This window comes from Pogoniulus pusillus, chromosome Z (genome assembly GCF_015220805.1).
Source record: "Pogoniulus pusillus isolate bPogPus1 chromosome Z, bPogPus1.pri, whole genome shotgun sequence".
In the NCBI taxonomy this organism is placed as follows: Eukaryota; Metazoa; Chordata; class Aves; order Piciformes; family Lybiidae; genus Pogoniulus; species Pogoniulus pusillus.
Genome location: NC_087309.1, coordinates 69951105 through 69973543, shown reverse-complemented (window position 1 = coordinate 69973543; position 22439 = coordinate 69951105). Strand labels below are relative to the sequence as shown.

The window sequence follows — 22439 nt, the reverse complement described above, 5'->3', positions numbered from 1 at the left end:
CTCCTGCTAATCTTGTTGCCAGCTGGTACTATCCAACTCATATTTTTAAAAAAATCCTTCACTAAGACCTAAAAGCCATTTCCAAAAGTGTGGAGAGTTGTTCTATTACTGTTGTTGAGCAAGACTTATTGCTCATCTGAGGTGAACAAACAGATTTACACATCCTACTGTGAAACCTGGTTTACCACCTCTGGTGCTACACATAAGGCTACATGTAAGCACATCTTTAAAACTCAAACGAGCAGCACCTCGTTTGTTTTCTTTCTTTGGGTATGTTTATCAATATCCAAAACCTGCTAAAAGCATAGGTACAAAGTGATAAAGCCTGTACTGAAGAAAGCTAAAGGCTTTAACAGGCTAACAATACAGCAGATGAAAACTAAACATCACAATCTATTGCTGAAGGGTTTAGCACATGAGAAATTATGAGTTTCTTATATCTGCTGAAATTTTTCACTACTTTCTAAATGCACAAATACACTGGCACAAACACTCGCGTGTTACAGGCTTTTGTATTCCTTGGAAAGAGCAAAAGATAAAAAGGATTAATGGATTATTAATCAGTGTTTAATTTTTAATCAGTATTGACAGTTATTGTAGAATAGTTTTCTGATTTGTGGAAGACAGCTCATGCATTGCTATTGGTAACATCTTGTTTTCAGATTTTTTTTTAAGTTTTTGTTTGCTTGCTTGTTTGTCTTCCCCCCAAAGAAGTAAATAAACCAAAAACTTCAGTTTTCCTATTTACAGAGCCAGCCATCCTGTACTAATCCAAACACTTCTAATGCCAAATCATATTCTTTTCACATTGTGAGAAGTTCTACTCACACTTCTCATTTTGAGTTCATGGAAGTACTACAGCATAAAAAGCTGCAAGATGAAGGAAAAACAAACAAAAAGTGGGGGAAAAAATAAAGTAAGTATTTAGCTTTATTTTTTTTGAGCTTTGCATGAGGAACTGAGTGCTGACTGTGACTCGCTGGCAGGTCAATTTCTACAATGACGAAATACTAAGCAACAGAAATTACTACCTAATTTAATTTCGCTAGCAAGGTTTCTCCCCTGGATGAGAAACACTTTTTTCTTTGCAGGAAGAGATTTTACACAGAAAAAAGACAGTAACTTCTTCTTTTTACCCTTAATACGGAAGGCATCTCATATGTTTAGTAAATCAGTAACCCCCAGACTGTTAAATAAATCAAGTGGCAGCTGACTACAGAGTCAAAAATGCCACAATAAACAGTCTTAAGTGCACAGAAATTCAGTCAGACAGCCAGGCAAGTGTAAGCAGAAAGGAGCTACAAATTGGCTTTTCAAGTTTGTTGCAATTTTGGAAGAGAGGCACAGGTACAAGGGAGTGGGGAAAATAAAAAGGCATGAGGAGCATGAATAAGACTGTAGCTTTTAAAAAGACCTCACTGTACCTCTTTATTAGTGGAGGCCTCTGCTGTACTGCAGACATCCTGGGGACGTTGCCTACTTGACGATTCAGCACCCCGAGGTGAAGAGGAATCTGGAGATGGAGACTGACATGGGAAAAAAAAAAAAAAAGCTGAGTGACCAGTGTAGAAATTATTCTTTCTTATTTTCCTCTAACTTGGTAGAGGAAACAATTGATATAAGAGCGAAAAAGGAAGAGGAGAAAAACAAAACAACACAAAACAAAACCAAGACAAACACTTTTCAGACATTATAACCCTCTCAGTGAACTTATTCTGAACAGATAAATCTTTCTAAAAAGTACCTTTTTGTATGTGTCAGTAATGCATGAAATTAAACAGCTGGAAAAACAAATAGCTGTACTCAGTGGCAAGCAATACTCAGCTAAAAAAAGGTACTGTAAAACTGTATTTTTGCAAGGTGAATGAAGGACTGTTTGATATTGGTAGTGAGACAACTACTTACACTTACTGTCAGCATTCAGCTCAGCTGCAGCTATAGGACTTTCGTTTGCACAAGGACATGACTGTTACATGCAGGTAAACAACTGCGAGCTTGCTGAAGGCTGCAGGCAGTGCAGACATGTGCCCTAAATTCTGACATTCTAGGCAAGAAAAGTTAAAGTCACAAAGAAGTAAGCTGTCATGGAAGAGAGGTGAATTGACCATAACCAGAATGCAGGGATTCAGCTAAAGATTGCTTATTTGTCAAACATGCAAAATGGAAGAAAAAGACTGTGAATTGTAGCTCTCAACTACAATTAACCTAAAGTATCAGACTAATTCTAATCCGAGCAGAGGTAGGCTGCAGTGGTTGTTAGTAAATGTTATTCCATCACCTTAAAAATATTTTTAATAAATTGGGCAGAGTAGAATAATAGAATCATAGAATCAACCAGGTTGGAAGAGACCTCAAAGACCTTCCAGTCCAACCTATTCCCCAGCCCTAGCCAATCAACTAGACCATGGCACATATCCAAGGCTTTATGAATATATTCAAGGACAATTAAATACCAGTGTGATGAGGGACTATGATTCCTCATACTAGATACAGCATGAACTTGGAAAGTATTTTACAGTTTATGCCTTGATCTCAGTATTGCACTTGCTCTCTAGATCAGGTTTCCTAATTTTATTCTCTTAATCATAAACAAGTCAGTGAAGAATCTGCCTTTCCAGTCATGTCCTAGTCACTCATGATCATTGTGACTATCATAGCAGAAACACCAAGGAAATAGCACAGGAAAGCAATATCATGGAATGTCGAGTTCTAAGTGATTCATCAGCATGTATGAAGTAAAGAGTAAGAAGGCTTCAGGAAAAAGATATTGTTATCACAGGCAATTCCTAATGAATGCTGGTGACACTAAAAGACTCTAGCAAAGTATCCTAAGTCCAGAGCTGGGAGGACTGGTATGGGAGTATGACACAAGAACACTGGGTGTAGAAATAAATGAAGGTGACTAAAATGAGAGAGTCTAAAAAGCTTCAACCCAGCATGCTTTTTAAAAGGCAGATCTTAAGGAAATACCTGTAAAACATGCCAGTGCACATGCCAAAACGTGAATCCTCAATGAAAGGTTTAGCATTTAGCTATGAAAGCTGGCTGCTTAACCCAGCAGCCCTGATATTCTGTGTTTTACTTCACTGGCCCTTAGCTTTGCCAGCTCAACGGTTCATCATTGATGGCAAAACAGTCAAATACTGTTCTTCTGGTTTCATAAACAACTACATGACATGGCACTTCTCTAAGCCAGTGAGTCATCCCATAAAGTGGCTGCACTTCCAATACTCTGCGCTGGCAGTGGCCCCTGTATGGGCAGTGCTCTCCTGCTGTGCCTCCATTCCAGCTGAAACACTTACATACATACATACATACATACATACATACGTATCTAGAACAGATATGTATGGAACAAAACAAGACAATACCTTCCCTTATACTGCTTTCTCTTTACCCTTGCTCCTTTGAGGAGACACTCTTGGATAATTACTAAATATTAGAATGATAGTTAACCAATAAAAGCTTCTGTAGAGTTAAGAAGCAATTTCTCATCCAGGTATCTCCCAGGTAAAAGATCAGTCCTTGCATCTCCCTATATTTTGAATGAAAAGTGCAGGATGAAATGACGATGCAGCTGTGACATGGTTTCTGAACAGATTAACCTGTGAAACACTCCCCAGAACGCTAGCATCGGCTTGCACCACCAGGCTGAAGCACTGCTCAGGGTACAGTTGTGGGAGTGACAGAGGCTACGCTGAGCAACTGTGTATCCACCAGAGGTAGAGTGACATAGCCACTCAGCTGAAAACCGCAACTCCTGCGAAGGAAGGATGGTGGCAGTACTCCTGTTCCCCACAGTTACATAATATTTCTGTAGTTACCATTAACTCTAAAAACTGCCCAATGCTGTTAACCTAACAAGGACATCAGGGTACTGCAGGACTGAGCTTCAAAAAGTAAACACAGAAACAAAACAAAACATACCATAGTTTAGTATTGCATGCTATATATATATATATATATATACATATATATAAAATACATATATATAAAATCTTCAAAATGCCTGAAAGCTCTCATAGCCCTCATATGCACACACAAAAATGGTCACAATAAAAAAACACCACTTATATCAGACTTTAAGAAATGTTGCGCCACTTAAAATATATTAACGATTACTACATTAGCACTAAAAGCACTTTTACTACAGAGTATCAGAATAAAGCAACCATTTAAATGATCACAGAGATTTCCGTGTGTTCCACTCGAATCTCTGCTGATATTTTTTGTTTGAAAAACAAATAACCCCCCAAAACTACCGGTCCCAAATGTCAAACATCCTGCGGAGTTTGCTACATGACATGACCCTGTAAACATCTGTACAAAACCGTTCAAGCTTTGAAGAACAAACAGCTCTCTTCCGTGTAAAAACGCAGTTTTAGCCGTATCGTATACAGTGCAGAAGGAAAGAATACAGTCACAGCAATAACAAGAAATACTTTGACAATCATAGCAAATAGGCAATTTGCGTAATTGCTCATAACACTGCAGCTGCAGTCTAAAATAAGTGCTTAGTGGCTGCTTTGTTGTTTGTTCGCAAAACAAGTTTCAGAAACTTATCAGAAATGCTATCAGCACAAACATACACTAAGTTCACATGAGGCATGCAGCTACTGCATAGAGAGTTCCACCAACAGAATTGCAAAGTGTTTTCTTGAGTGCACCAATAATAAGCACACACACACAAAGGTACTAGTTACCCTATGTCTCCTCTTAAGTATCTACTTACGTGTTTCTTCTTATGATACTCAACCTGGTACATCAAAAAATTCTCCATCTCAGTTTTGCTGTTGTGTGACTCTAACTAATGTGCAACCCAGTTAACCTGAGAAATCTTCCCTGCTACCATGCATCCTTGCTGCCATGGAGAGGGATTTAGTAACAGAGCTTGTAACAGGAGAGGACTATGTTGCATCTAACCTAGCCAGTTCAACCCAGCTGGCTACTGAATAGATCATGAAGACAAACATAACTGTCACAAGTTCAGAGACAACCACCTGCTCTTGTTTTATCAAAGCAGTGTTGGTTTGGTTTGCTTTTAGCAGCAACTTACTTGAAAAGAATAAAATCTAGTGGGTCATAGCATCACATGCAAGGCCAGGATAGGGGATGAAATGAACAAATACTTCAGCAATCTAAGATTCACTTAACAAAAGGCCTTTATTTATATGATGCCAATGCCCACCTACAGACTTCTTGGCAGAGGAATGGTAAATACAGTCCCCTTGCACATTAGTTCAGAGGGGGAAAAAAGGATAAAGCAGGGCTTTTAAATTGGCTTTATTTTAATGATAGAAAGTTATCTAAGAGGTGCCCACACACATTATGCCAAAGTCAAAGCCCTAAGAGATATTTAGGTCCATCATTCAAGTAGAGCAGATGCATAATTTCACAAGCATTGCCCAGCATAGCACAACCATGGCAGTAAACCTCTTAGTTTTTCAGCACAACTAAGTTGTGGTACAATATTTACTGTTCAATAAAGCATAAACAGACCATGAATATATAACTTTTAGGTGGCCTAAAGTAATGATAAAGAATAGAGTTGAAAAGTTAAATTTCATTTCTATATAACTAATAGTAATTTTTTGTGTATAAATTAGCTTTAACTATAATGTTAAAAATTCAGGGTTTGAAAAAAATAAAGCCAACTCAGAACTATCACACAAACAGATGCATAGTGTGGCATGATACTGTGATAATCTATGCAATTTAATTTATGACTCTGACATAAGGTTTAAACTAAAATTTGTACTGTAGTTGTGGTAGAGTAATTGTAACTGTGGTCTAACTGCCTCTGCAGGCACCCACTACACTAACCCATCAGTTTGCTGTGTGTTCTAGGACATGCTCCCTGCCAGTTTGTGCACAGACAGAATCACAGAATCATTTGCATTGGAGAAGACCATTAAGATCATCAAGTACAATCATTGTCTAACTACCAAGTCTGGTTCTAAACTATTGTGATAGTTTGGGAGTTACCTGTCCCCCCACTCTTATGAAATCACCCTGACTAGACTCAGCCAGCTGGAAGTTAAGGAATGAAGCTTTATATTCACAGCTTAGCACAATATATACAAGCAGTTATTTACAATATATTACAAATATATACAGAAATATACAAGTTAAAAATAACACAGAAACACAACACCTCTCCCAGAAATCAGTCCCCAGAAGAGGTGCTCAACCACCCTTCCACCTTCTTTCCACCCCTCTACCTTATCCCAGAGTATGCCTTACTTCAAGGTGAGTTTGGATGATCAGCAAGGTGGGGCTAGAAGCAGAATTAGTTGGGTTACACAACAAAAGCTCAGGAAGAAAAGCACAGACACTGACCCCAACAGATGGAGACTCTCACACTGTCTTATGTATGTTTGTGTCCTTGTTTTTGTACATCTCAGCAAACCCATGAGTGAAGTAGACATCACCATTGTTTCCTTTTCACATCCCATAATCATTTTTTTCTCATTAGAATATTCCAGTTAGCCTCAAACTAGCACAACTATGTCTCTTAGCACCACATCTTCATATTTTTTAAACACCTGTCAGAAGTGGGTATTCTGCCAACTCCCAGGGGAACATATTCCTGTGCTTAATAATGTTTTCAATGAAGAAGTTTCTTCTGATATCAAAACTAAATTCACACTGGTGCAACTTGAGGCCACTTCCTCTCATTGTATCACTTGTAACCAGAGAGAAGAGACCACTACCTATCTCACTACAACTTCATTTCAGGTAACTGTAGAGTGAGAAAGTCTCCCCTCAGACTCCTTTTCTCCAGACTGAACAATCCCAGTTCCCACAGCTGCTCCTCGTAAGGCCCATTCTCCATTCTCTACGCCCTTCATCAGCTTTGCTGCCCTTCTCTGATACACTCCAGCATGTCAATGTTCTTCTCATAGTGAGGGCCCCCAAACTGAACATATGATACAGTGAGATAGCTTGAGGCATGAAAACTGACTGAATTGCTCACTTCAAAACAACTCATTTGACTAACCACTTGTCATAGGTTGAGCTTTAGTCTGCTATTTAAACTATCCTGCTTGATGCCAGCATCAAAATGAAAATGCTGTCTGGAGCACAGTATTACGGGGCTTCAAGTTCCCATTCTAACATGGGAGGATTCCTGCTCCGGTTGCAGATTCTGGGTTATGGGTTTTTGAGTGTTGGCTCTTTTCTGCAGTGGAATGGGTGGGAGTTGGGTTGCATGCTAGGGTTTTGTTTTGCTTTCTATCTCATGCTGGTTTGTTGGAGTTTTTTCTTGCATTTCACTGTGTTTTTCTGCAAGTAGGCTAAGCTAAGGTACTTGTGGTGTTTTATGTTACCTTTTTCTGCAAGTAGGCTAAGTTAAGGTAATAATGAACCATGATTACATTATGTTGTATTAAACTCCTACTTCTTTATCTCAACCTCGAGTTTTGTGTGTTACTTTCCCCTCACTTCAGTGTCACAGGGAAAAGATCGTGTTAAACTAGGACACTGCTGTAGCACCATTCCACATAGGAATTTCAGCCAGCCGCAGCCATTCCCCCACCAGGCTCCTTCTGTGCATATGACAAGTGAAAGCTGCAGTTCACCACTTCTGAGCGCTAACTACTGCCCTTGGTAGAGGCAGCTTCCTCTGCAAAAACAACAAAACAGTACATGGGCAACATACTTGCTGGTAACTAAGAGGAACTATTCCTGCAGATGCAGGTAAGATCACACACAACATTTTTATACATACAGTTAACATAGGAGGTGCTTTGTATGTATCTTAAGGTGAACTATAGCAATGGATCACATGTGCTAGAGTGCTTATGCAGGATCACAAACCAGCTGTGTGTAAGACCTGGGAATAAATGCAGCTTGAGGAGTCTTAGTTTGAGGAATCTCCCCTGATTCAGCTGAAAAAGCCCTGAAAAGATGGATCCTTCTGCCACTTCCCACCATCTGGGCAATATTTGACAGCCACACTGGAGAGATCTGGCTGTCTGCACACATCACACTACGCAAAAAGCTCTCAATACATTAGCTTTTTAAAAACAAGCATGATGCCCATAATGCACAAGAGTGTCAGCACAAAAGTACTGAGTCTTAATTCTTCAGTAAAGTTCACTGAACTTTACAAACGCCCCAAAATTCGACCTAAGAAAAAGCTATGTATCTTTGTCAAAGTCTTTGAAGACTCAGAACCATTACTGATATATTACAAAATCTCACATATAAAATAGAAATATACATAAGCATACATAGCAACTTAGGTCTGACAAACAAAAGTCTGAATGAGTGAACAGTAAACGTTTCTGAGTCTGTTATAGAATCATAGAATCAACCAGGTTGGAAGAGACCTCCAAGATCATCCAGTCCAACCTAGCACCCAGCCCTGTCCAGTCAACTCGACCATGGCACTAAGTGCCTCATCCAGCCTTTTCTTGAACACCTCCAGGGATGATGGTGCCTCCACCACCTCCCTGGGCAGCCCATTCCAGTGGCAAATCACTCTCTCTGTGAAGAACTTCCTTGTTAAGGCACAATGGCCCTTTATTTTGCCCATTTCAAGAGGCAGGATGGCTACATGAGTCACTATCAGCCAAACATGTAGTACCATAGTAAATTTTGCAGCTGGTAACTTCTCTTTAACAAAATCTTAGGCTGTACAGATTCTGACTACCTGTCAGATCACACACACATGCTGTTCAGGTAAGAGTCTGCCACCACAGTGTACACGGTGGATAGAAGTCTGCCAGCATAGCTCCTGGAAACTGATTCAGTATTGGAAGTTTCTTTCTCAAGCATGGGCTTCCTTATCTGTGCTTTCATTTACACTTCCACTTTGAATATAACTTCAGGTGTCAGTTTGAAAAAAATGGTGCAGATCCCACCCTCCTGCATTTCCAAAATACTTCAGCTGTTACAAGTGCTGTTCTTGTTTTCCATAGTACAGAAGAATCACTTGAAATTGCTTTCATCTTTCAGTAATTAAAAAAACCCCAAAACATAATAAACGGAGAAGCTAATATCAATGGTTAATGTATCCAGTGTGCAATCTAATTTAGAAGCTTTTAACTCATCTGGAAGGCATTTATCTTCAAGCAGACTAATAGATAGATTTAAGCTTTCTTCATTGTGATTGATGAATCAGCGTTAACACTTTCTTCCCTGGATATTAAAATGCTTTTTGCTTGTTTGGTTTTTTTTTTTTTTACTGATTTTGGGGTTGGGGCTTATGGGGTAGTTTTTTTTCTTTTCCTTCTGTATAATTTTAAGACTTTTAGATTATTAATTTTACATGACAGAAAGAGGATCTGTATTCTGTGTGCTCGACCAGCAGTTCCAAAAGGTCTGCTCAGAAAATGAAAACAGAATCCTGTCAATATAAACTCATCTTTATTTAATTTCTTTCTTCCTTTCTCTTTTTTCCCCCCTTAGTTCATCTATTACTGAAACCTGCTTAATTATTTAAAACCAACTTCTCTATTGCCTTGTTAATAATACATAACTCCTGCTATGGAAAAAGCAAAGCAAATTCATCTCCGTGAGTTACCAGAATTGATAAAATCCTGCAGCTGAGAGCTCAAAGTTTGAAACAAAATATCTGTAACAAAAAAAGTACAGAAAAGCAAAACAGTGCAATCAGGTTTGAGATCCCCATCCTGAACACTGCATCCAGTTCTGGTATTCTCATCATAAGCAGGACACAGAGCTGTTGAAGCGAGTCTAGAGAAGGACCACAAAAATGATCCAACACCTCTGTTATGACGATAGGCTGAGGGAGCTGGGGTTGCTGAGCCTGGAGAAGAGTCCTGGGGGATCTTAGAGCTGCATTCCAGCACCTGAAGGAATCCTACAGAAAAGCTGGAGAAGGATGTTTCATAAGGGTATCTATAAACAGAACAAGAGGGAATGCTTTCAAGATGAGGCAAAGCAGGTTTAGACTGGATCTTAGGGAGATGTTCTTCAGTATGGAAGTGGTGAAACTTTGGAATAAGTTGCCCAGGGAGATTGTGGTTGATTCCTTCCTGGGGATCACAGAATTATTTAGTCTGGAATAGACCTCTGAGATCATCAAGTCCAGCCTATGACCTAACACCACCACATCTACTGGATCATGTCACTAAGTGCCACAACCAATATCCTTAGACACCTCCAGGGACAGTGACTCCACCACCTCCTCCAACACCAACCTGAGCAGTCCATTCCAGTGTCTAATTACCCTGTGAGGAAAGGCTTCCTAAAATTCAACTTAAACCTTCCCTGGTGCAGCTTCAGGCCATGCCCCCTTGCCTTGTCAAAAGTTGACTGGGAGAAGAGCCCAACTTCCCCCCAAGTAATTGTAGAGTGTGATAAGGTTTAAAGCCAGGCTGGATAAGGCCTTGAGCAGCCAAGTCTAGTGGAGAGGCGTCCCTGGCCATAGCAGGAAAGTTGATGATCTCTAAGGTCCTATCCAATCTAAGCCATTCTATGGTTCTACCCAAAGGGTTTGATTTTACCTCTGAATCTCTACTTCACAAATCCAAATCCTCCATGAATGTGGTTTTATGCTGTATTAGGGTTTATTCTAACACTGTTCCACCTCAGGTGTCTGCAGGTGAACACAGACTGTTGCACACTGATGAAAGGACTTTGCAAAACTGAAGTCATGGCAGCAACAAACCATGTCCTGCAGCTCAACAGGTCTTTCAAAGAAAAAGTAGTGATATTTAGTTCTGAGATGTAGAGTTTCTTCCTGCAAATCATTGTTTTCTCCTGATTGTGGTGGAAAGTCAAGAAGGTAGCCTGCTTCTCTTCTCTGGATATGAGAGGGCAAGCAAGGTCTTTAAACACCAGGCAAAACAAAATCTGCTTTATTTTTCAGGCTTTTCAGTGCATTTTATCAGCAGGTATTTCCATAACTAAGCAAGCCATTATTCTCAAAGCTCTATGGCATTTTAGAGATGTTTTTTTAGACCTTTATTCACTAAAATATTTACTTGTATTCTGAGATATTTACTACACAAAACTATTCCCGTTTCCACTTGCACGTGTGCTCATCCTTATGTCCAGATCCATGCACTGCAGATGTCTTTCCTTTAGACCTTTAAACACTATTCCTGTCCTTGGCTAGACACATTCACAGCAGACTTCTGTTGGTGGAGAATCCAGTGGAGAGTAACAATGGGCAAGACCTGTCTAAATGAGATACGAGCATTCCCTTCCAGTGAGGTAACTCTGCATCTAGAAGAACACTTTTGCCTAAAGAGTATCCCCCTCCATCACTCTCAGACATGTGCAGGCCATAAGCTTCATTCTGATCTCTAGCTATGAATATTATTCATTACAGTGTGAACAGATTCTCCTCCATTTCACACTCTGAAAACACAATCTAACTGAAATTTTACAGTCTTTTCCATCATGGGTCAGTGTCATAGGCTGAACTGAATCCGCTGCTGATATTCAATACCATGCTGACATTGTGTCAGTTTCAAAATTAAAGTGTTGGCTGAAGCAAACTATCATGGGGGTTGAAGCAAAGATTTTAACAGGAGGTTTCCTGCTCTGGTTGCTGCTTTCACTTTTGTATTTTTGGCCAAACCCATAACAGTATAAAGCTTAAGTACATACAGGCTCACAGGGCACTCTGATGCCAAAAACTTCAAGGAGTGGAATCCATTTATATTTCTGGTGTGACAGAGGGATCCCAACAGCTTTTGCAAGAAGTGCACTGGAATGCAAGCCACATTTTGCTTTCACTTGGAAGAGTGGAATGAGTTGATGTAACCAACTGCCCCAACGGTAGAAACACAGCCCCACTACCATTTGGACTGGTTGTGGACTGATCCAGACTGTACTGGAACAGGGTGGAAGATGTAGAGCATTTGCAGAAAGCAGTCTTTTGTGTACCACAACATGATGTCTTTTTGAGTGAGAATGGACAGTGAAAGATGTATGATGCTGGGCATGATACCGATGGTGTAGAATAAGGGGTGGAAAATGTCATGAGTTGAATCAAATCTGCCAGGTTCAAAATTAAAGTGCTAGCTGGAGCAAAGTAACATGGGTCTTGAAGTAAAGATAGTGACATGAGAAGCTGCCTGGTCTAGTTGCTGCTTCTGCTTTTGGGCTTTGGGGTGTTGTGCTAGTTTGAGCCTAGCTAGAATGTTTTGGTGAGAAGAATTAGATTACAGGCTGTGAAAAGGAAACATAGAGAAGCATAGAGTTCAGCCCAAAATAAGTAAAATAGCTTCATTCTGATTCTCAGAGTTAATTAACAATCAATCAAACTTAATTCACCCCACATTGAAGCACCAAAAGATTTGGTCTCTGTCTCTGTGTTTGTGTTCTTGTTCTTACACATCTCAGCAAGCCTATGTGTGAAGCAGACATCACCACTGTTTCCTTTTCACAGCCTGTAATCTAGTTCTTCTCACCAAAACGTCCCAGCTAGGCTCAAACTAGCACAGGTGTTGGGTCTTCTCCTCTGGGCTGGCTGCTGTACACTTGAGTGAGGAGAACTGTTTTTATAGATGGCTTCTGACATTGCCTCTGCATTTTACTATGTGTTTTCTCCAAATAGGCTAAGGTAATTGTGCAATCAGTAGATTCCTTATCTTAATCCAGTTGAGGTTTTGTGTTACCTTCTCTCCTATCTGTGTGAGGAACAGATTGGGGGGGCTTGTGAGAGCAAGCTGTTCTAACTAAGGTGAGTCATTTTCTTGCAGTTGTGCAGCTTTAACTGCTATTGCATTTGAAAGGGAGATCCTCTCCAGGTGATATCCAAGTGATGGTATGCTGTGGTTTAATTTTTTTTTCTGATAAACAGACTTTGGAAATGTATTGATTGTACATATCTCATGGGTGTGACCAATGTCAAAGAAAAATAAATCTTACTGTATTTACTCAAAGGACACAGAGAATATTTCATCTTTTACCAAATATACAAATAGAACAGCTTTCCCACAAAATAGGTGTACAGGTCATCTTACTCAAATGAAAGCATCCATTGCTAGGTCAAGCCATCACAAGGCACAGGACAGCAAGGACTCTCCATTGTTAAATATTAAGCAAGTACATTGTTACGCTGTTTAAATATTCACAGAAGTCTGTTTCTCGCCTCTCACATCACAAGGCTAACAGATTATTACAGAATAACAGTGAGCAATAGTGAGCATTTTTTTTTCATGTATCTTCCTAACATTCTTTGAGGAGAAATACACAGGAATGCCCAAAATTTCTGTGAAACAGGGCATCTTAAAAAAAACAAGGATATGGTGACCTGTAGCTTTCTTACTGTCACAGTCACTGCATGTCTTTCCTAACAGTCCCAGATTCTGTCCAGCTGCAGGCTAGCTGAACACTTCTGAACGGTAAGCTTCTCAAGATAGTCTCTGGACACTTCCAACTGGTATTCTACTAAGCGTTCTGCTGTGAATATGTCAACCAAACACAACACTGAGGAACAGCAGTTGCTTTCTTGTGAAAAAAAAATATAAGAAAAAAAAAAGGTTGTCATATTTAATGAATTTAAACTGCAAATCATCCTTCTGACTCCTTTGCTTCATTGCTCTCTCCTGCAGAGCTCCTAGCTAAACAAAAAGTGATTGCTGTTTGAGTCTAAATAGGTCTTACTAGTTTCACTGTAATCTGATGAAATCCACAAAATGTTAATGAATGTTTTCAAATAAGTTCTTCCTCTAAAAACAAAATGCTGGACAACTTTTAGAGCAGAACGGCAAAATAACTGAAGGAATTAAAAGCATCCAATTTGCACCACTCATCTGCAGCATTTTGATCCTTCTGCGGAAATAAGAGTGTCTGCCTGAAGACACTGAATTGCTCTATGTATTTCCCTGTATTTCAAGGCCAGTGTCACAAATCAGACTCATAAAGGTCTCTGGCATATATTGGTTATACTACAAAGCTCTGTTCTGAAATTATCTTTCTTTCTCGAGGCAGCAAGAAGAAAAATCTATGTTTAGATTATTTGCCTTCAGCTATATTTTCATTACAATTGACCACTTCTGGTAACTTACCCAACAAAATCTAATTTTGACTATTCTAATGCTAAGCAATTTAACTCTTTGTTAAAATTTGTCCTAGCTGATAGAAGGTTGACTATGAGCCAGGAGGCCAGGAGTGCCAATGCCATTCTGGGGTATAACAAAAGGGGTGTGGCCAGTAGGTCGAGGGAGGTTCTCCTCCCTCCTCTCTACTCTGTCCTGGTAAGGCTGCATCTGGAGTACTCTGCCCAGTTCTATGCCACTCATTTCAATAAGGGCATGGAACAGCTTGAGAGAGCTCAGCACATAGCCATAAAGATGTTTAAGGGAATGGAACATCTCTCTTATGAGGATAGACTAAGGGAGATGAGGCTCTTAAGCTTGGAGAAGAGGAGACTGAGAGGTGACCTCATCAGTGTTTATAAATATGTAAAGGGTGAGTGCCAGGAGGATGGAGCCAGGCTCTTCTCAGTGATGCCTGATGACAGGACAAGGGGCAATGGGTGGAAGTTGAGTCATAGGAAATTTCATGCAAACACGAAGAGGATTTTTTCCCCTATGATGGTGACCGAACACTGGAAAAAGCTACCCAAGGGGGTTGTGGAGAATCATAGAAGGGATGAGGCACTTAGTGCCATGGTTTAATTGACTGGATAGGGCTGGGTGCTAGGTTGGACTGGATGGTCTTGGAGGTCTCCTCCAACCTGGTTGATTCTATGACTCTATGATTTTTTTCCCTGTGAGGGTGACCAACCTCTGGAAAAGCAGTTGTGGAGTCTCCCTCTCTGGAAATATTCAAAACTCCCCTGAATGCATTCTGGTATAGGTGATCCTGATGTGGCAGAGGGGTTGGACTAGATGATCTTGGGAGGTCCCTGACATTCTGTGACTCTGTGAATCTCTGAAAGCACAGTTGTGCTAGTTTGAAGCAGGCTAGAATGTTTTGGTGAGAGGAACTAGATCATAGGCTGTGAAAGGAAAACAATGGTGATGTCTGCTCCCCTCAGAGTCTTGCTGAAAAAGAAACAAAAACATTAGATAACACTCTTGCCATTTTTGTCTCACTCTGCCTTGGGCTGCTGGCTGAGCTGTATCTCCCTAACCTCACCTTCCACTCACCTTTGCTTCTTAACCTCTTGGCTGAACCTCTTTTCTTCCTTAGGACTGGGGTAAGGTTGAGAGGGGCAGGGGGAAGGTGCAGGGGTGGTTGAGAGCCCCTCCTGGGGACTCATGTTTCTGGGAGGGGAGTCGTGTTTCTGTATTACCTTTTCATTTGTATATTTCTGTCTATAACTGTATATACTGTAAATATCTGCTTGTATATTGTGCTAGCTGTAAATAAATAGCTTCATTTATATTTCCAGAGGTGGCTGAGACTAGTCTGGGCAATTTCTAAAGTGTGGGGGGCGGGGTACACCCAAACCATCACAACAGTGTTCAGGCTACTCATGAATTGGTACCGGAATTAGAGAATCCAGTAAAGCAAATACACACTTCATCTTCAGTGAAAAACAAAATTCCTACCTAGTCCTAAGCCCCTTCTTCTGCAACAAATATTCTTGTCAATCTGCTACAGATCTTCTAAACTATTTGCTTAATATACTTCCTCTTTCAGAGAACGCAGATTGCCTGCACATTTACAAGCATCATTTATCGTCAGATTGAGCTATACCGTGTGTCATTACACATCAGTTTCTCTTGCAACCAGCACTAAAAATCTCAGTCAGGTGTTTATCTGACAGGTGAAAATCTGCTAGCTGAAATATTTTATTAAGAGAAACCAGATTATATTAGATAATTAATCATATATTAGATACATTATTTTCCTGTGAAAAGGAAACAATGGTGTTGTCTACTTCACTCTTAGGCTTGCTGAGATGCATTAAAAACAAGAACACAAACATAGATAACACAGTCACGCAGTGACTCTCTGTTGCAGCTGGTGCTTGTACTTTTCTCCCTAATCTGCTTTCTGTGGAACTAATCCTTCTGTTTTCTAACCCCCAGTCCTCCAAGCTCACCTTGCACATAAGTCTGATATAAGGTAGAGAAGTGGAAGGGTGGTTGGGAGCCCCTCCTGGGGACTCTGGTTTCTGTTTTGTGTTTCTGTATTACCTTTAATTGTGTATTTCTCTATATAGCTGTACATACTGTAAATATCTGCTTGCATATTGTGCTAAGATGTAGACATAAAGCTTCTTTCTTAATTTTCAGCTGTCTGAGTCTAGTCTGGTGATCTCATTGGGAGGGTGGGGGGGGGGGGGGGGGGGGGGGGTGGGGGGGTAACACCCAAACCGTCACAACAGGCTATGAAAAATATCTAATGTGAAATGAACTTTCCATGCAAAATGGAAGCTCCTATGTATTTAAATACATTAGATAAATTTATATTAGGTAAATCCAGACCCACAGAAACACCTAGAATAACAGAATCACAGAACTGTTGAGGGTAGAAGAGTCCTTTGAGATCATCAAGACCAACTGTTCACCTAGATCTTGCAATCCCGCTACTATTGCTACATCACCACCACTAAACCATGTCCCTAAGCACAGAGTTCATGCACCTTTTAAATATCGCCAGGGATGACAACTCCACTGCTTCCCTAGGCAGCCTGCTCCAGAACCTTTTAGGTGAAGAAATTTTCTCAATATCCTATCTCAACCTTCCCTGGCACAGCTTCAAGCTAAATCTCCTTATCCTATCACTTGTTATGTGGGAGAACAGACTGACCTGCATCTCACTATAACCTCCTATCAGGTAGTTGTAGAGAGTTAGGAGGTCTGTCCTCAGCATCCTCTTCTCCAGACTAAACAACCCCAGTTTCCTCAGCTGCTCCTCACAAGACTTGTTCTCTAGACCCTTTGTCAGCTTCATTACTCTTCTTTGGACTTGCTCCAGCAACTCATTTTGTAGTGAGAGGCCCAAACCTGAACACAGTATTTAAGGTGTGTGGCTTCACTAGTGCCAAGTACAAGTGAAAAATCACTTTCCTACTCCTGCTGGCCACACTCTTCTTGATCCAGGGCAGGATGCTGTTGGCTTTCCTGGTCACCTGAGCACACTGCTGCCTCACGTTCAGAGAGCTGTTGATCAGCAGCACCTTCAGGTCTTTTTCTGCTTGGCAGCTTTCCAGCCACTCTTTCCCAAGCCTGTAGCATCTCCTCTAGTGTGGTTGTAGTGAGCCAAGTTTTACTGAAGCCAGGGCACACAACACCCACAGACTTTCAGATTTCTCTCATCCACTAAATGGGTCAGCTGGTCATAGAAGGAAATCAGGTTAATCAAGCAGGACTCAACCTTCACAAACCCATGCTGACTGGTTCTAATCACCTGGCTGTTCTGTATGCGCTGCATGATGGCACTCAAGATGATCTGCTTCAAGACCTTCTCTGGCACAAAGGCCAGACTGACAGGACTGTACTTCCCTGGGTCCTCCTTTCAGCCCTTGTTGAAGATGAAGTTTTTTTGTTAACTTTCACGGAAGTGGCCAGCCTAAGTTCTAGCTGAGCCTTAGCCTCTCTAATTTTTCTCCTACATAGTCTGGCTACCTCCTTAAACACATCAGGAGAAGCCTTCCCCTCCTTCCAGAGGGGATACACCCTCTTTTTCTCCCCCACTTCCTTCAGGAGCTCTTTGCTCATCCAGGCTGGTCGCCTCCCCCTGCGGCTCATCTTTCGGCATGTAGGAACTGCCAGTTCCTGTGCCTTTAAGAGCTCCTGTTTAAAGTATGTCCAACCATCCTGGACCCCTTTGTTCTCAAGGACTGCTGCCCAGGGGGCATTGGAAATAAGTTCCTTGAGCAAATTGAAGTTTGCCCTCCTAAAGTCCAAGGTGTAGGTTTTGTTGAAGTGCCTCCCTACCTCCCTGTATATTGAAAACTCCACTAACTCGTGATCACTACACCCCAGACAGCCTCCCACTATCACATCTCCTACCAGCCCTTCTCTGTTGGAGAGCAGCAGGTCAAGCTGAGCTTGACCCCTAGTAGGCTCGCTTAACAGTTGGGTCATGAAGCTGTCCTCCATGCACTCCAGAAATCTCCTGGACTGCCTCCTCTCTGCTGAATTAAGTTCCCAGCAGATATCTGGCAGGTTAAAGTCACCCACAAGGACAAGATCAGAAGATCTTGAGACAGCCTCCAACTGTTTGTAAAATATCTCATCTGTTCCCTCATCCTGGTTGGGTGGTCTGTAACAGACTCCAACCAGGATGTCAGATTTATTAGTCCTCCCTCTGATTTTAATCCACAAGGTCTCTACCCCTTCATCCCTCACTTCAAGCTCAATGGCATGGAGTGACTCCCTAATATACAGGGCCACCCCTCCTCCTCTTCTCCCTTGCCTATCTCTCCTGAAAAGGTTATATCCCTCCAGTATAACAGCCCAGTCATGCCTGTCGTCCCACCAAGTTTCTGAAATGGCAACTACATCGTAGTCCCCCTGGTGGACCAGGACTTCCAATTCCTCCTGCTTGTTACCCAAGCTGCGTGCATCGGTGTAGATACACTTCAGCTGGGCTCTCGATTCAATTGTCCTTAGTTTCCTTCCATCTCTCTCCTTCTCAGAGAGAGTAATTCCCTCACCCACCCCCTTCAGACCTAGTTTAAAGCCCGCCTAATGAGCCCTGCCAACTCCAGTGCCAGGACTCTCCTGCCCTTCCTAGATAACTGCACCCCATCACAAGCCAGCAGGTCTGGCGCAGTAAAAGTTCCCCCATGGTCAAAGAACCCAAAACGCCGCCGCTCACACCATCCCTTCAGCCATTTGTTGATATCGTAGGTTCTGCTATTCCTCTCTGTGAACTCCCTTGCCACAGAGGGAACTGAGCAGAACACCACCTGCGCTCCCGCCCCATCTATCAATTTCCCCAGGGCTTTAAATTCCTTTTTAATTGCCCTGGTCCCCTTCTTTTCAATTTCATCACTGCCAGCCTGTATTACCAACAAGGGGTAATAATCAGAGGGCTGGATTAGGTTAGGGATTCTCCTGGTGATGTCCCTAACCCGGGCACCAGGAAGGGAGCAGACCTCCCTGTGAGACGGGTCGGGATGACAAATGGGTCCCTCTGTCCCCCTCAAGATGGAGTCCCCGACAACTACAACTCTTCTCTTTTTCTTGTTTTTTGTGGAGCTAGTAACCACAGTTGGTGGCGACTGCTCCACCCTAGGCAATGTCTCAGTTGGATGCTCCTCATTGCTCTCACCCTCTGTACCCTCTTCAGCAAGGCCTTTGACACTGTCCCCCACAGCAAACTGCTGGCTAAGCTGTCAGCCCACGGCTTGGATGGCAACACTCTGTGCTGGGTTAGGAACTGGCTGGAGGGCCGGACCCAGAGAGTGGTGGTGAATGATGCCACATCCAGCTGGCGGCCAGTCACTAGTGGTGTCCCTCAGGGATCTGTGTTGGGCCCCATCCTCTTTAACATCTTCACAGATGATCTGGATGAGGGCATCGAGTCAGTCATCAGCAAGTTTGCAGATGACACTAAGCTGGGGGCAGATGTGACTGAGTTGGAGGGCAGAAGGGCTCTGCAGCGGGACCTTGACTGCCTGGACAGATGGGCAGAGTCCGATGGGATGGGGTTCAATAGCTCCAAGTGCAGGGTGCTGCACTTTGGCCACAACAACCCCATGCAGAGATACAGGCTGGGGTCGGAGTGGCTGGAAAGCAGCCAGACAGAGAGGCATCTGGGGGTGCTGATTGATACCCACCTGAACATGAGCCAGCAGTGTGCCCAGGTGGCCAAGAGAGCCAGTGGCATCCTGGCCTGCATCAGGAATGGTGTGGTCAGCAGGAGCAGGGAGGTCATTCTGCCCCTGTACTCTGCACTGGTCAGACCACACCTCGAGTACTGTGTTCAGTTCTGGGCCCCCCAGTTTAGGAAGGACACTGAGATGCTTGAGCGTGTCTAGAGAAGGGCGACGAGGCTGGTGAGAGGCCTCGAGCACAAGCCCTACGAGGAGAGGCTGAGGGAGATGGGGTTGTTTAGCCTGGAGAAGAGGAGGCTCAGGGGTGACCTTATTGCTGTCTACAACTACCTGAAGGGTGGTTGTGGCCAGGGGGAGGTTGCTCTCTTCTCTCAAGTGGCCAGCTCCAGAACAAGAGGACACAGCCTCAGGCTGCGCCAGGGGAAATTTCGACTCGAGGTGAGGAGAAAGTTCTTCACTGAGAGAGTCATTGGACACTGGAATGGGCTGCCCGGGGAGGTGGTGGAGTCGTCGTCCCTGGGGCAGTTCAAGGCAAGGTTGGATGTGGCACTTGGTGCCATGGTCTAGCCTTGGGCACTGTGGTAAAGGGTTGGACTTGATGATCTGTGAGGTCTCTTCCAACCTTGGTGATACTGTGATACTGTGATACTGTGAAGTTTACATTTGCTAACATCCAGACAAGCAAAACCTCCCTGGGTAGCCAGAAATCACACTAAATGATGGAAAGTGGCTTAGTGAGCACTTCCACCACCTCCCTCAGTACCTTTGGGTGGATTCTGTCTGGCCCCATAGACTTGTGTATGTCTAAGTGGTGTAGTAGTTCACTGACAGTCTTCTCTTGGATTATGCAGCCTTCAATCTACTTCTCATTCTGTCTTCCAGATCAGAAGGCTGGGGACTATGAACACACTAGGATGAAGCTTGCAGGCATACCTTACAAAAGCTAAATTCTACAAGGTGCAGCAAAACCTTGCAGAGCAGCTGGAGCACCTACAGGAAAGATTCACTGCTCCCAGGGTTCTCAGCCTAGTGTTTCTGAGACCATTATGGTACTGTTACAATCAGTCAGGATGCAAAAGGAAGTTCTTAGGTCTTCCCAGACCAAGACAGCACTTAGAAACACTATAAATCTGGGGAACACAGTTTACAGCAGAAAAGTAATATGATCTACTTTAAAAAGGAGAGAGAAATAATTACCGCTTTGGGAAATTTTTGAAGAAGTTAAGCTATAAATAATCATTATCCCATACAGAATAATCCAGGAAGGTCACTTTAGCCCTTTATGAGACTGTTCCTCAACTCTGTAACAGGCATCATTTAAAAAATATTTGTAGAAGTAATTTTAGCAGTATAGGTTTGGGGGTTTTTTTAAACAAAAAAGAAGTTTCAATGAAACTATGAAGAAACATAACCCCAACCCAAACATATTCATTTCTGTGTGTTTCCCAGCATTTTTAAGGAAAACTAATATCTGGAAGCTACATGTCTCAATCAGTTTCCATGTATTCAGCAACTGAAACACTGTGCTCCGCTTTGCATTTGTGTAGATAACTACCCTTCATTTCATAGAATCATAGAATCATAGAATCAACCAGGTTGGAAGAGACCTCGAAGATCATCCAGGCCAACCCAGCACCCAGCTCTATCCAGTCAATTAGACCATGGCACTAAGTGCCTCATCCAGGTTTTTCTTCAACACCTCCAGGGATGGTGCCTCCACCACCTCCCTGGGCAGCCCATTCCAATGGCAAATCACTCTCTCTGGCAACAACTTCCAACTGTGTCCCCTTGTTCTGTTGCTGGTTGCCTGGGAGAAGAGACCAACCCCCACCTGGCTACAATGTCTGTTCAGGTAGTTGTAGACAGCAATGAGGTCACCCCTGAGCCTCCTCTTCTCCAGGCTAAACAACCCCAGCTCCCTCAGCCTCTCCTCATAGGATTTGTGTTCCAGGCCCCTCACCAGCTTTGTTGCCCTTCTCTGGACATGTTCCAGCACCTCAACATCTCTCTTGAATTGAGGGGCCCAGAACTGGACACAGTACTCAAGGTGTGGCCTGACCAGTGCTGAGTACAGGGGAAGAATAACCTCCCTTGTCCTACTGGCCACACTGTTCCTGATACAGGCCAGGATGCCATTGGCTCTCTTGGCCACCTGGGCACACTGCTGGCTCATCTTTAGCCTACTATCTATCAGTACCCCCAGGTCCCTTTCCTCCTAGCTGCTTTTCAGCCACTCTGTCCCCAGCCTGTAGTGCTGCTTGGGGTTGTTGTGGCCAAAGTGCAGAACCCTGCACTTGGCCTTGTTCAATCTCATCCCATTGGCCTCTGCCCACCCATCCAACCTGTCCAGGTCCCTCTGCAGGGCTCTCCTACCTTCCAACAGATCAACACCTGCTCCTAGCTTCGTGTCATCTGCAAACTTACTGATGCTGGACTCAATCCCCTCATCCAGGTCATCAATAAAGATATTGAACGGGACTGGGCCCAGCACTGATCCTTGAGGAACACCACTAGTGACTGGCTGCCAACTTTCTTTGAAGGCAGATAGGAAAATCAGAAACCTGCCATATATCTACATGGCATGTGATCTTTTTTATGGTCTGAATTCCCTGACAGAAGTGAAGGTGTTTTGCATAGTTCTGAGACATTCCTAGAACATTACAATAATTGATTTAAAAATAATGAACAGCACTGGTGTTCTTAAAAAAAAAGGAGAAAAAGGTCACAAAAAAGCATTTCACAGCAATTAAGAGGATGGGCAGATGTTTCT

The 22439-nt window shown here is 42.6% G+C and overlaps 1 protein-coding gene across 2 annotated transcripts in view; it reads right to left on the bottom strand.

Moving 5' to 3' along the window:
- Positions 1-22439, bottom strand: part of APBA1 (amyloid beta precursor protein binding family A member 1) — a 140019-nt gene that overhangs the window by 32289 nt on the left and 85291 nt on the right. For both annotated transcript variants that reach the window (XM_064140115.1, XM_064140113.1), the window contains one exon: positions 1425-1526. In XM_064140115.1, coding sequence (XP_063996185.1) covers positions 1425-1526 — 102 coding nt within the window. The remainder of the gene's footprint in view (positions 1-1424; positions 1527-22439) is intronic.